This window comes from Centruroides sculpturatus, unplaced genomic scaffold (assembly GCF_000671375.1).
Source record: "Centruroides sculpturatus isolate CEXI.00-Female unplaced genomic scaffold, Cexi_2.0 scaffold24, whole genome shotgun sequence".
NCBI classification, from domain to species: Eukaryota; Metazoa; Arthropoda; class Arachnida; order Scorpiones; family Buthidae; genus Centruroides; species Centruroides sculpturatus.
The window spans coordinates 465,516-480,737 of record NW_019384375.1 but is presented as its reverse complement, the minus strand read 5'-3'; the positions used below and the strand labels follow the sequence as shown (position 1 = coordinate 480,737).

General features: G+C 24.5%; 1 protein-coding gene across 1 annotated transcript in view; it reads left to right on the top strand.

Moving 5' to 3' along the window:
• LOC111616681 (Down syndrome cell adhesion molecule homolog) overlaps positions 1 to 15,222 on the top strand; it is a 191,291-nt gene that overhangs the window by 30,556 nt on the left and 145,513 nt on the right. Inside the window, exons 4-8 of the mRNA XM_023358064.1 lie at positions 2,794 to 2,940; positions 3,954 to 4,247; positions 5,216 to 5,482; positions 5,796 to 6,203; positions 6,690 to 6,845. Coding sequence (XP_023213832.1) covers positions 2,794 to 2,940; positions 3,954 to 4,247; positions 5,216 to 5,482; positions 5,796 to 6,203; positions 6,690 to 6,845 — 1,272 coding nt within the window. The remainder of the gene's footprint in view (positions 1 to 2,793; positions 2,941 to 3,953; positions 4,248 to 5,215; positions 5,483 to 5,795; positions 6,204 to 6,689; positions 6,846 to 15,222) is intronic.

Below are 15,222 nucleotides of genomic sequence, written 5' to 3'. Positions count from 1 at the left end.
GGGGGAGGCCTTATATTTAGCAATTCAGCAAAACCTCTGCTAGGTCTTATTTTCGGGGAAACATGGTATGTATGCAAACAAGCGTTTTCGCTTATGAATTTAAACAAGTGCAAAACACGGAACAGGTTAACCAACAAGAATTTGGAAAATCTGCTGGTTGTTTCAACATCTGCCATTATGCTAGACATCAAGAAGATTGCCGCCAGCATCCAATCTCAGCCATCGCATTAATTACTTGGAGGTCCGGCCCCCAGTCAGTAAACTTAATCCTAATTTGGCCCTTCTTCAGAAAAGATTGTGCATCCCTGTTTTAAGTTACAAAAGTAATTTTATTATTCTAATAATAAATTTCTATCAAATGGATTCTAACAAAATAAATTCTAATCTTTTTAAACAAAACATATTTAATGAACACATATAGAAGTTAATTATATTCTAATTTTCAGTTATTTTTAGAATGTAAAACTTATTTCAAAAATTAACTGAAAAAAGTTTCTTACCTCAGAAGGATATAATTGTAATGATACTGCATGTAAATTATTAGCTCCACATATATTGGGATAACCTATAGAAGCATCCTTTAAAAACAACATAAACCTTAAATATATTAACAGCAAAATATTTAAACTCCACTTTTTTAATGTAAATTTGTCTTTCATTTAAACTTTTTAAAATATTTTTTCTCCTTAACAAATAACATCATAATTTAAAATTTCGATAGATTTAAATTTTCACCGTTCGGACCATTAACATAACTTTTCGATCATTTTCATAACTATTTATCACATCTGCTGCATTAAGGAACAACAAACCCTTGTCATCATAAATAACCAAAACTTGCTAAACTTGTTTATTATTCTTCTTTTACAAACTTTTTTTTTAATATCAAAACTTAAACGATGTTCAGGATGAAAACTACGTAAGGCGAAATGGCCAGCCAATGTTCTTCAGTAGAATTTTGGAAAGTTTGAGGATGATAGATTACAACTAAACGGAACATCAGACATCTTTTTTTACATCCATCCGAAAATGCACTTAAAATTTTTCTGATAAAGTAAATGATTTAGCCACATTATGATTAATAGTTGGGTTAAAGCATTATTTTAAGTCAGAATGAAGGATATTTTCTTATACCTTGAGATATAGAATAACCATACCACACATGTCTTACGTTATAAAAATACTAGAATGTGATCAACTAAATGGAAAAGTCTTGCTTGAGACTTTTCTTGATTCAAAATCGATCGCTTTACCTTAAAGATAATTTTCTTACACGTTTTTCGCACACTTTGCTTGAAATTATATTGCTAAAATATCTACTCAACTAAATTAAATTTTTCCCATACACAAAAAAGTAACAATATATATGTAAAAATAAAATTTATATCTTATAGATATTTTACTATATCAAATTTATTTTCTTTTAATAATATATGAGATAAACTGAATTTTTATTTCTTCTTATCGTGTTACACAATGCAGCAGTATTCTGTTATATAATGAAACTTTATAATGATTAAAAGATAATAAAATCTAATTAAACAAAATAATCAAATTTGTATTTGATTATAGAAGATAACTTCTAAAAATTTAACTGTTAAAATTATTTAATAATTATGCAACAAGAGATTCCTATCTACTTTATCATTAATGTGTGCAACTACTAATGATAAGACGAATCTAACGTATCAATTATCTTGCTGTTATCTTTAAAATGAAATTTAATACTGTGTGAATAATTGTAGATAAAAGCTGCTAGAAATGACAAAGTATATGAAGATTAGTAACTGGCTTCGCAAATTATTGTTAAGATTGAGAAATGAAAATGGAAAAATATTGATTCTATGTAGATAGCATTGAAATGTTCTGACATAGTTTGGCCTGTTTCAGAAAAATAATTAGAAGATTGATGAGACTGCAAAACTAATAAATTTTGTCATTTATTAAATTGCCTATTTTTGATTTATACTAACATAATATATTTTCTAGAATGTTTGAATTATAAAAATAAAATCTCTGTATATCTTCCTATATGGTCTTTTAATATAAAACGAGTTTATTTACTTACACTTCTTCGCTTTGGGCATTGTGTCTGTTCAAACATGATTACGGCATTACTACATAGCTGGAAATAAAACTAAGAGACGAACATTTTAATCATTTAATTTCTTCTTTCCAAGATAATTTCTCAACTAATAGTTCATTACGCTGTAGGCTATTGACCATGTAGACCTAGTTAAAAATTTATAGAAAGGAATAATTTATATATACGAATGCTCATATGCTGTAGCTATAGTGAAATGCAACATGTTTAAGCAGAATAGATCCGTGTTAAATCGGGTCAACGCAGCGTGCTTGTAAAATGACCATGATGGAAGGTGATGTGTGCTTTGCGCTAGATAAAGACCACAACATCTAAATTTCATTGCTTGCCTGTATTAGATAACTTTACTCCGTAATTCATTTGGTGCGTGTTTCCTAATGTATCTTCATTTAATGACTCTCCACTACATATCTAGCTGGATAAAATCCGTCATTTTTACCCCCTAATCGATATTTGGCTACCATAACGTTAATGAACACTATCTTCTCATTTACAGTCTCTTTTTTTTTATATCCTATCTATCCAACAAACACACTTTCACGGAACTGGAGAACGATAATCGGGTTGCAGGAAAACAGTTAATGTCGTGCTTAGAGATTCAACTTTAGAGTAATCGTTATGTATTTACAGTGGCTGCGAGACAAAGATTTAACTAACAAGAAAAAAATTTTTTATGGTTTTTCTTATAGGAAAGTATCGAGTGACGTTTGATGGTGCCTTGCTTATTAATGATTCAAACTTGACAGATGCCAGAAGAAGATATCGTTGTGTTTGCAGGGATGATTTGGATCATGAAACCATTTCTAGTCACACGTGGGGTCAATTAATTGTCACGGGTGAATAAATTTACAATTTTTTAATTAACTACATTAACTGGAATGAAATGAATTCCTCTTAAATCGTATTTAAAACAAAAGTAGATTAGGAAAGTTTTATAGAATAATAAATTATTTATAAATATAATTCTGAAATTTATTTCTCTCATATTTTATAAATATTAAAAACTATACGGCTTAAAATTTTATTAAAATTTCATAAAAATGATGATAAAAGTCACGATTGTTTTATTTTTATTATCTTCCCGTGCTTACAGAATTATATTATTATCTCTTATCAGCTTATAACTATTTTATTATTTACTTTAATAACATGTATATCTAGATATACGTCTTTTTCTTTGCTTTAATTCTCAAGACACAGAAGCTAATTAATTTTTAAAAACATTAAATATCCAAAAGTTTTACAATAAATAAGCGCTTATAATAGTAACTAAATGCATGCTATACTATAATATTTCTGGATTATGTATTTAATAGCAGTCACGCAATGCTACTAATATTACTCGATTGTATGATTATTATATAAAATACAAACTTATATAAGTAACGAGCACGATAAAATTTAATCTCATCCTCAAAATATCAAATTAAGCGATACACTTTAGAACTGTATTAACCAATTATTTAATTCGCATCGTTCGAATATGTCATATTTAGCATGAATGTGACTAATTAAAATGTTTTCCATTACAATTCATGTAATTATTTACTTATTAATCAGCTAAATTAACTACTAACATACGAGAGTAAGTACATTAGAGATCGTAAACTCTCACACCACTTTTATCAAATGTACAAACGTTAATTAATATATTTTAACGAATTAAAATTTTATTTAAATTATTTAGAATTTAATTTTAAAAATTGCTTTATATTCAAATTTAATTAAATCTGATAATCAATATGACTCTATCTAACCCGAATTTATCATTCCGGTTAGCTATAATTAAATTTCTAACATTTACAGTTTCGTTTTCTTGATAAGAATGTCATGTTACATTTTTTTTTAGAACCTACCAGTACACTCTCGCCAACAATCACTGGAACAGGAAGAGATGTTAAAGCAACAGTTGGTCAATATATTGAGATTCCATGCGTTGCCAAAGGATATCCTGTGCCAAGTTACACCTGGTATAAAGAAGACGGAAGCAGACTTATTCCTATCAGTTATGATCAACGTTTCAAGCAAATGAAAGGCAGTTTAGTTATTGAAAGAGCCACTATTTATGACAGTGGTACATATTTGTGTATAGCAAATAATTCTATTGGAGAGAATAGAGCACAGTTCAAAGTTTCCATAACAGGTTAGTTATGAATTTTTATTGGGTTTTGTGAAAAATAATATTATAGAATGACATATTTTATTCCAAAAGAGTATTTAAGTAAAAAGAAATACTTTAATGTTTATATTAATTGTTATTAAAATATGTTTTCTTTCTGTAACAATTTTTTTAATCATAACGTCATATTCGAGTAAATACTAACTGAATTAAAATTACTTTGTTTTAATAAACTCATTTATGTAATATTTATGGAAAAAGAATTTGTTTTAATATTTTCTAACATTGAAAATAATTTTAGATGAATATTTTTAGCGCTAAGAGTTATGTTATTAATCGCGCAAAGAAAATATTCTAGGCATTCTTTATTTAAAGAATAATTTAAATATTCATAAATAGAATTTCAGTTTATTCTTTCAGAATAATTTATATATGTAGCATTTATTTCTATTCATGCTACTTTTTTTTAAATTATTTATATTCTTAAATGCAATATCGTTATATGAGGAAAAAAGCAATTTAAATAAATATTGATTATTTATTATTTTTTTAATAAAATATATTAAATTGCTTTGTAGTGTATATCGGAAAATACTTACTTTTATTGCTAAGATAAATTCGTATATAAAATTTTTAATTGAAATTTCTTATTTTTTTTTAACTTTCTATAATTAAAAAAATGAATTTTCAATTTAAAATGACATAGGTAAATCGTAAAATTGATGCAGAAAACAAAATTGAATTAATTTAAATCACACCATTACGTACATTCATTTTTTGTTTTTTTTTTAATTTTCAGTAAAGAAATTTTTTAATCATTCAATTGAGTCTGATTATTTTTATTATTGTTTATGCTAATTTAAACAATAAAATTCCTTGAAAGTTTAATGTATAAAGGGAAGAGTTATATAAATTTATATCGTTTAAATTACAGTAAATGGTCTAAAATTTCAAAACGGTAAGAAATAAAAATATTTTTGTAACAATTCCAGAACGACTTTCTGTAAGCATATATCCAACAATGGTGAAAGCGAAAGAAGGTACTTCACAAACCTTTAACTGTACAACCAACAGAAGAAATGCCACTTATTTTTGGAGAAAAAATTTACAATTACTGAGTACTTCCAGTAGAGTTAGGTTTACGACATTAGGAACATTAAGAATTTCACCCATACAAAGAGAAGATAAAGGAATTTATCAATGTTTTGTATACAACAACGAAGAATCTGCTCAGGCATCAGCTTTGCTATCTCTTGAGGGTAAGGTTCTAATCCTATTATAATTATCATGAATCATTAATTAATAGGAATCTATTGCTATAATTAAAGATTATTATCCTAATTTAGGAAGTAAATAAAATTAATCTGAAGTAAAATATTAAAACGTTAAATAATTTTTACCGGTTAAGTATAATCGAGAAATAAAGATAAATATCCAGGAAACTTATTTCTATAAAATAATGCCATGCAAAGATTATTGACATGCCAACTCGCAAGCTGTTGTCGGTTTATTATTAACTTCAGCTGTTAAAAATCGATATTTGGCATATTTCCTCCCTGTCTTCCATTTCAGAGGATCAGCCTGAATTTAGAGAAGTCTTTTCGGAACACACATACCACCCTGGATACCGAATTTCCATGAAATGTGCAGTGACTGGTAATCCTCTACCTCAAGTGGCTTGGTTTCACTATAGCAAACTTGTCACCGAGGATGGAGGTCTTCGTATTGGAGATTTTGTTGACTCTCAAGGTATCCTTACAAGCTTCATCAACATCACTTCAGCTACTATTGAAAACGGCGGAATGTACACATGTAACGCTACAAACGAAGTCGGAAGCGTCAGTCACAGTGCAAGAATAATGATATTTGGTCCACCTTTTGTCAATCCCATGAATAACATTACCGTAGTCGCAGGAGATAATGTAGCTATCAATTGTCCATATAGTGGATATCCTATAAAATCTGTTGTTTGGAAAAAAGGTACGATCACGTTTATTTCAAATATTTAATTTAAACTATTAAGATAAACTTTCTTATAAATATATTTAAAAACATGTTAAATGTATTGAAAATTGTATTTAAAAACATAAAATTATTTATTTATTTGCCTGAAACGTATTAAAATAAATAAAATTCACAAGCATATAAGATCACCTTTTATTGATAATTTAAACATTGAATTTAAAATTATTTTAAATTGTTATTAAGTGATTAAATTATATAACGTTGTTTTAAAAATTAATTTATATCTTGAATAATTTAATAAGCGGTTCAAGGAGAACAGTATGAAAAATTTTATGTAATTAATTCTAGCGTAAAATAATTTTAAATTCTGTATTTGAATATTAAATTGCATTATCGTCGTAACGACAAAGAATGTTTTTCTAATTAAGCAATATTAATTGAATTATTACAAAATAATTTTTTGTAAGGATTATAAAAGTTGTTTTCACCTTTTTTCACAAGATAATTATCTTGCCGCTGATCAACGTGCGAAAGATTTTGGAAATGGTACACTTTTTATACCACAGCATTCAAAATCTGACGAGGGCTGGTATCATTGTGAAGTTTCGAACAAGAAAGGAGAAACATCGGTTGGTTCTGTGTACATTAAAGTAACAGGTAATATATTGTATATATATATATATATATATACATACATACATATACACAATACTTACTTTTAATTTTCGAAAATTATATTAATTATTATATTGATTAAAATTATATTGTATTTATATTGATTAAAATTAAAAATTATATCTAACATCAACTTCTTGTCAACTTGATTAATCAATTGTTATAGGAAACGGGTCAAAATTTTATTTTAAAATCAATTTAATAACGCAGCAGGGAAACTTCAATAACCGAATGATTGATCCATATTGAATTTGTTGAACAGTTGATGCGGAGTTGACGTGAGTATCAATGATATTAAACAATTTTTAAAGGAATATAATTATTGCAGCTTCTAAAATTTGTTTCGAAATGAAAATTTATAGATTTTTCTGAAGTTTTAATAAATAAAATAACGTTTTTGTAAGAAAAGCTGAGAACCACAAAACATTGGGAATAATAGGTTGAAGGAGATGTCCAAATTATATATCAGACTAAGATAATGGAGAAGAACAAAAGACGTTGTGATTTATTAGCTTGACATTATTGTAAGTGTCAACTGATATTATATTGCAGTGATTCATTAATATTATTTTCAAGACGCATTCTATAGGCAAGTTGACAGATATAATGTACTGTATAATAATGAAAAATAAATATGGAATAGCCCATTGTTGTCTGAGTCACAGTACTACCTACTTGAATGAAAAAGGTGGAATTTTTGATATAGAAGGTCATTTTAAAAATAATATATGGCATAATACCTGTATTTTTGTTAAAATATCCTTCATTAATATATGATTAATATAATTCATCAAAATATAAGGACCTTAACGTTAGAGATATACGATATCACTACATTTTCGCCCGAATAAATTGATAAAATTCCAAGAATTGCCGTGAAACTGTAATAAGATTAATGGATAAATTGGCTTTGTAATAAACTCGAGTTGAAAAGTGATTTCGTGAAAATTTCAATTTGATGTATAACATTATTTAAGGATAATAACAAAGAAAACTTTTAATGATCTTCCAATTACTTGGGTTGTTATTAATATTACAATTTTTACTTTCGTTAATTAAATATCAAACGAATGTAATATAATTTTTTTCTAAAAAAGTCGTAAAAATATATCAAAATTTTGCGTGATGCTTATTTTTGACAGTTGAAAAATATTACGAAAATAAAATATTTTTGTTATGTAAAATTGGGAGATGTCTAAAAATGATTAAAGAGAAAACTTAAATTGATTTCTTAGATATTATTTACTTCTTCTACAGGAAAAATATCTACTTTTTACAAAATTTTTTATCAATTATGATCTGACAAAATTGTTAAGACATTTTACAACGGTTAATAAAAAGAATTTATCATATTGTTTTAGTTTAAAAAAAATGATAATTTATCTTTAGATTAAACCACTCTGGTAATATTAAAATATATAATCTTACGTTTTTCAAATTTCATTTGTTTCTGCTTTAAATTCCTTGCATTATTTATGTCTTATCTAACTTTTATATTTCATAATATATAGAAGTTACCTAAAGAAATTTATTGTTATATTTTCAATTTTATCTTTCAATTTTTAAAATTTTTGTCCGAATATTTTTTTATAATGTATTACCACAAGCCATATTCATCTTATAATTTAACATATAATGTTTACTTTATACAGTTAATAATTTATGAAATAAAAAATATGTAAAACTTCAAATTTAATATTTATAAATTTCATTTTATAATAGAGGATTTTACCATAAAATAAAGAAAATTTGAATTTTTTAAGTTTAGTAAATGCAAGAAGAAAGCCTTGATTTAAATAAGAACAGAACATTTATATATTATATATATTGAAGTTATGAAAAATATGAAACACAAATACATTTTGAAAGTATATTTTTTCCTATTTCCCATAGGCATATCTAGAAATTTTATATAGGCTAATGCCGAAATTGATTAAAGCAAAGTGTTCTTAAAACCTAATGCTTTTACTAGAAAGTAATTGTTTTTAACTTGAGTGCCTGAGGGATTATGAAAGAATGGCACCAAATTTTGATAAAAAGCTGAAATTATAAAAAAATCTTAATAGCGCTAACAAGGTAAAAACACACTTTTTACAAAGAAATTTAGTTGTAAGTCATTAAAAACCATTGATTGAAAAATGGCCATATTTGGCAAAGAAACATATGTTAAGAAATTGTATAATTACTTGAAGGTGTTGCGGAAACTGAGATAAAATTGCAATTTTAATGATTCAGCAATATGTTAATAAGATTTTGTAAAATCGATATAATTAGAAAAAGCAACTTGCATATTTAAAGATATCTGTCATATCGTGTGAGATAAACTCAAAAGACAAAAACAAAGTTGTTTTTTCGTTTATAAATATTTCTTAATTCAGCTTCTTTCTTTATAAAATGAAGTGTCTACTTATGCTTAATTCGTTTTTTTTTTTTATCTTAGAGAAGCATTTAACGAAATATCTTTTCTCTGTCATATTTAACGGTTGACTGGTAGTAATGATATTTATTTATCTTTCTGTATATTATCCAACATGAAATATCTTTCGTGCCATATTGTGATCTTGAATGAAGTTGGTGTATCTGATCTCGAGACAATATAAACCCCCATTTGTCACTCCACCACAACAGTTAAACTTCAGGCCTTTATAGTTTGATCTAGTGTACTTTTTCTGGATATCCAAGTTTTATACGAAGAAGAATTTTCAGATGAATATTATTTTTTTCTTTTTGTTGTATTATATCATTTTTCGCTGTCTATTTATAATTTATATTTTCGCTTAATAATAGTCAAATATTAGAGTATTATAAATTTCACTTTTGACAAAATGATATATATGAAGCTGGATTCTGTAAGTCATACTTCTTTCTAAAGATTTTTATTAAATTTATTGTTGAACATGCTTTTAAAGTCATGCTTTATGATAATTAATAACAACTATTATAACATTTTATTTTATTGTAAAAGTATAAATGAATGATATGTAAGATTTTTTTACGTTCGATTTATTTAAAAAGACCAAAATGTTTCATAATAGACATACTATATAGACTTCAACGCATTCGTTAATAATAATATAAATTTAAAAATATTGAAAAACTTTTAAATTTATTATCATTTGAAATTCTTCAGATTTTCGCTTAAAATTTAATGTTAAATTTATAAAGTTATTATAATTTATTGACATCCGTTGAAATATTAATATAATTTTAATTGTGTAGATTATTCTTTAAATAATTTTGTATTTAGATTTAAAATTTTGAAAATAAAATTTGTTTAAATTTCACATTTTCTGTTATATTAGAATACAATGCAAATAATATTCACGTGCTCAAGCATAAGCTATACTTTATGTCATGGTAGCATATATAAAAATATTTATTTTTGCTTAGAATCAATTGACTTTAAAACAATAAAAGATTTTTGTATAGTACTTTTTGTCAGCGAGAACTATATGTTTCGTCTTATTCTTTTTAAGGCAAAAATTTAAAAAATTATAAGCATTAAAATAATTGATTTGTTCTTGCAATTTTTAATAAATTATTCTCATTATAGTGTTATCAACTTTGTAAAATTATAATTGAATAATAAATTGAAAATTGAAGTATGTAAGTTATTAATTTTTTATAAAATTAATTTTTTTACCAGATTTCTAGTTTAAAAATACAAGTAAGACTGCATTATAATGTTTTAGTAGATTGAAGAGAAAGTAACTGTGATTACTATATTTTATCTTTAAGTTTTATTTAATAATCTCATTTTCTTTCAACAAAAGATTGAAGGTCTTTTTCATTCAATAAAAATGTGATTAGGGAATATTTAAAATATTTTATTTGTTTTCAAATTCACATTTTTAATAGAAGATAATTGATGAGGCAATTATAATTGTGATAGAGTCAATGAACAATCTGAATTAAATGAACAATGAAAATGTTTAAACTTTTAAATAAACCTACTATTTATTTTACATGTAAAAAATATTTAATCTTCTGAATTTTAAATGTAATTTATACAGAATAAATAATAGATTATCATAAATAAACTTTTAAATAAAGAATTTATTAATTAGATATTTAATTGAATATTTTCACGTGTGTAAATTTTATATTGTCTAGCGTGAATGCGACTATGCATGTTAAATGGGAAGAAATGATGAGGGAGAAAATTGAGTCATTTCTAAGTTTGAAACATAATCTCGAAAAGACTTAACAATAATCCTGAACTTCTACACTATTCCCGAGCTACTGGAAATTCGTTTATTGTTGATCATTCGAGATTATGTTTCAAATTTTAATGCTTTCTCCTCAGTATTTTTTTATTTATTTATTTTCTCGCCTTTATATTTAGACCTAATAAAGAAGAAAGTCTACGTAGATCTTTGTGAGTTCATATAACATTCAAAAAGCGTAGAATCAAATTTCAGGCTACATTTAGCCTACAGTGATGTCATTCAACATCACTGGAAGCTAGTGTCAGACGTGTTAACTTAGAGTGTCTACGGGGCACCACACCTTCATAAAAACCAACATCTACTGGAATTTATATTCTTTCGTTTTGAATATTAAAGATTTTGTAACGCTACGTTGATAGAATTTCGTATTTATCCTATAGATCGGTTGAAATAAAACTTTGTGTAAATTTACGTCAAAGATAATTTTTAATTATGACTTTCTTTTATACAGATAAGTATAGGCTACACTCAATGAGAACATATATCTTGTTATTACTCTATATTTTTGTCATGTGTCATGTCTCGATTCCTTTTCTGAATCTCATTAGAATAATTTCCTGTGAATTAATGAATTTTCCAAATTTAATCTGGAATCCTTTTTAAAAAGTGTAAAAATATCTTAGAAGACACTAGACTTAATTTAGAATGCCGAGACAAAACAAAGAAATTAAATAATACTAATAATAATAATAATACTGTACGAAGAGCATAATTATATAAAAACATCAATAAAAATTTAAATAAGATAAAGCTACAAATTTTCAATAAAAATAGAATTTTTTATTATAGCTTTTAATTATGTGTAATCATGTTATTGTAACAATACAATATCACGGTTTAATCTTTGTAGTTTTAGTCTGATATATATTAGTTTTATATCATTTTTAATTAAGATAAGTTAGGAATAAAGAATATTTTAAAATTTCAAATCATTTAAACTTTAGATTTTTCCAATTTCTATCAAAATGTAATGTAAAATATGTGTGTTAAGTATTTAAGTGCATTAAATATGTAATAATGATATTTATATCTTTAAATAAATAAATTTATAGTCTTTTTATTTTTTTAAATTTAATTTATAATTGAATATTAGAGTTATTTACTAATGTTTTATTTTATTGACATTCAAGCTTTGTAGTATTTTTCTCTGCTTGTTAATTCGAAACATCACTTGTTTATATAAAATTCAATAAATATTCAAAAGTTAATTTTTCTAAAGTAATTAGTTTTATTCAATATAACAGTTCTAAAACAAGAACAAAATAATAATTTTAACATTGTATGTTACGTTTACTAATTTACTAGAAAAGTGTATTCCTTAAGGACTACTTCTTCCAATTATTTTACTTTAAATCAATACGTTTATAATTTAACACCATTAAAATAATTTTCAATAAAAATGTTCTTAATAAGATTTTTAACAAGTGTTTTAGACAATTTAATATACTTTTTCATTTTACATGAGATTTTAAATATATATATTTTAATTATCTTATGTTAGGAGAATGCACTTAAAAATTTATTAATATGTGTTATTACTCACGCATTAATATATGTGCGGATTGCTTGAGTAAATATTTTGACGTCTTTTAATTGCATTAACATGTAAAATAATATTTTGCTAGAATTAAGTAAAATAATTTTAGACTCGAATAAACTTGATATAATTAGGTTTTGATAATTAAATTTCTGATTTTATATAAAATTTTTATGTATATTCGTGTAAATGTTTATAATTTTATAACAATATGATTATAATGTTATCTTTTTCTAGTAAAATTTATAAAAATGTGACTTTGCTGAATAAAATAATAAATAAAATAAGTGTTAATAGCTTTTTATCGATAAATTTAAATTAAGTATATAGAACAATCACATAGAATTCCTCTTTAAAGCAGAGAATTAAAAATATCTCATTTTAAATATCAACAACAACACAATTCTTCATTTAAATCAAACAGTGCAGGTACAGTTATTGCATTCGAATATAATCGTGATTTTCTTGGATAAACATTCTTTAAATTTATAAAATTTGCATAGATACAGTCTAACCAATAAATATTTTAAATTGAATACTTTTGTTTCAACTCAATATAAAAAAGAAATTAGATATTTAATTTTCATCCCAGTTAAGAAGAAAATTCAAATTTAAATAAATATAAACCTAGGTCTGTGTTAAAATCTGTATTTTATAGTTTTTAATATCCTATACTGGATACGAGTATTCATTTTTAAAGGAATCATACATGATTCTTAATTTCTTTTATATTTATCTTGGTTTTAAAAAATGTCTTGTCATCTTTTAAGTTATATTTTTATAACATAAAAGCACGATTTCTTTTATATTTACAGTTTGTTCACACTTGCTACTAATTAGTTTATCTCCAACTACATACAGAATTAATTGTAATGTCAAGAGTATAATTAACAATGGAAAGCATTCAAAGTTTCCTTTTCAATAAAAATCCAGAAGTAAAATTTTTATTCAGAGCACCAGATAAATTTCAAAAATTACAAATTAATTATTTAAGAAATATTTTAGACAAAGGTATTATAGCCAAACGGATAACATTTGAATTTGATTTTTCTATAAGTTAATATAATTTATTTTTAATGGTAACCATGTTATATATGTTTTATACATCAACTTTTTATATTATTTTCAAGAAAATCCCCAATTATATTTTAATATTTTAATTAATTTATTTGTATCTGAATAAGCAAATATTAAATTATAAATTTATTATAGTTTCAAGAAGTATATAAATTAATTCAATATTTATCATTAACCATTCCACAAATTTGATTTCAATAATTAATATACAATTTCCTTTAGTCGTTAGTTCATGTTACTAAAGCGCAATGTTGCTGCATTTAACAATGTTATTGTTGATACGCTCAACTTCCGTCATTGTTAAAGGTAACTCAGATTTATCCAAGCGTAATCATACAATGAGCACGTAACATAACATATAATACGAATGATTTAAATATCAGATAATATCTAATTATTCTATTATACATGCAAACTATCATAGAAATACTGTATAAATAAATTCGCTGATACAAAGTAATTTAATGTAAATAAATTATATTAAACTAAACCAACCAATGTACGAATTTATAACGTTTTCAGTAGCTGTTACTATGCCTCAGGTTTCTTTCACATCAATAACTTTCGTCGTAAAGTATTGATTCATTTAAAATATTAAAAAATAAAATTCATATAATTATATTTTGTTTTTGATATTAAAATAATTTAAAATGCATTCGTTATAAATATTTAATTTTAATATATCAATTAATATACTGAATTAATAAATAAAAATAAACATCAGCGCAACATGTATTCATTTCAAGTCGTAAGATTTGCATTATTAATGTTTATAATTATTAGGAAATAACATTTTGTATTTGAAAATTCAAAAATACTTCTAAAATTTTTATTGGAGAAATTAATTAGCTACAACATTAATACAAAATAATGACTCATGTAATTAAATTTGACTTTGGAAATGTTTGTTTCTCGTATATTCATTTAAATTTATGTGATTTGTCGTTTAATTTATTTATATTGCTATCTAAACCTTTGTAAGAACTTGTTTTAATGTCCCAAATATTTGATTAAACCGAAGACATGTTTTAATGCTATTTTCATTTGTAATACACCAATAAAAATAAAAAAATAAAAATAATTTAACAAACGTAAACATTTTTACATCGATTGCAGTTAAATCGCTATGGAATATCAATTCGGTACGTAATAAATTGCTTATTAATCAGATTAAAGTAAAAGAAAATGTTTATTTTGAATCGAAATTTAAAAAAATATATTACGAATTTTTTTAAACGTGAACTTACTTCAACTGATTTATGTAAATCTCGAGCTGATATGTTATATTTCTATTTATCTTTCATATCGGGAAAAGAAATATTAATATAGTATATAATGAAAATTTCAGTCATATTTTAGAATAGGCTAATATAAAAATCAGAATATATTTTTATATGGAACTAGAAAATTGATAAAATGTCTCTCAATTTATGTTAACTGAGATATGGATGATATAGGATACGATATTGTCTTCATAATAGAATATATTACATTCTACTAAGAGTCTAATTACTGC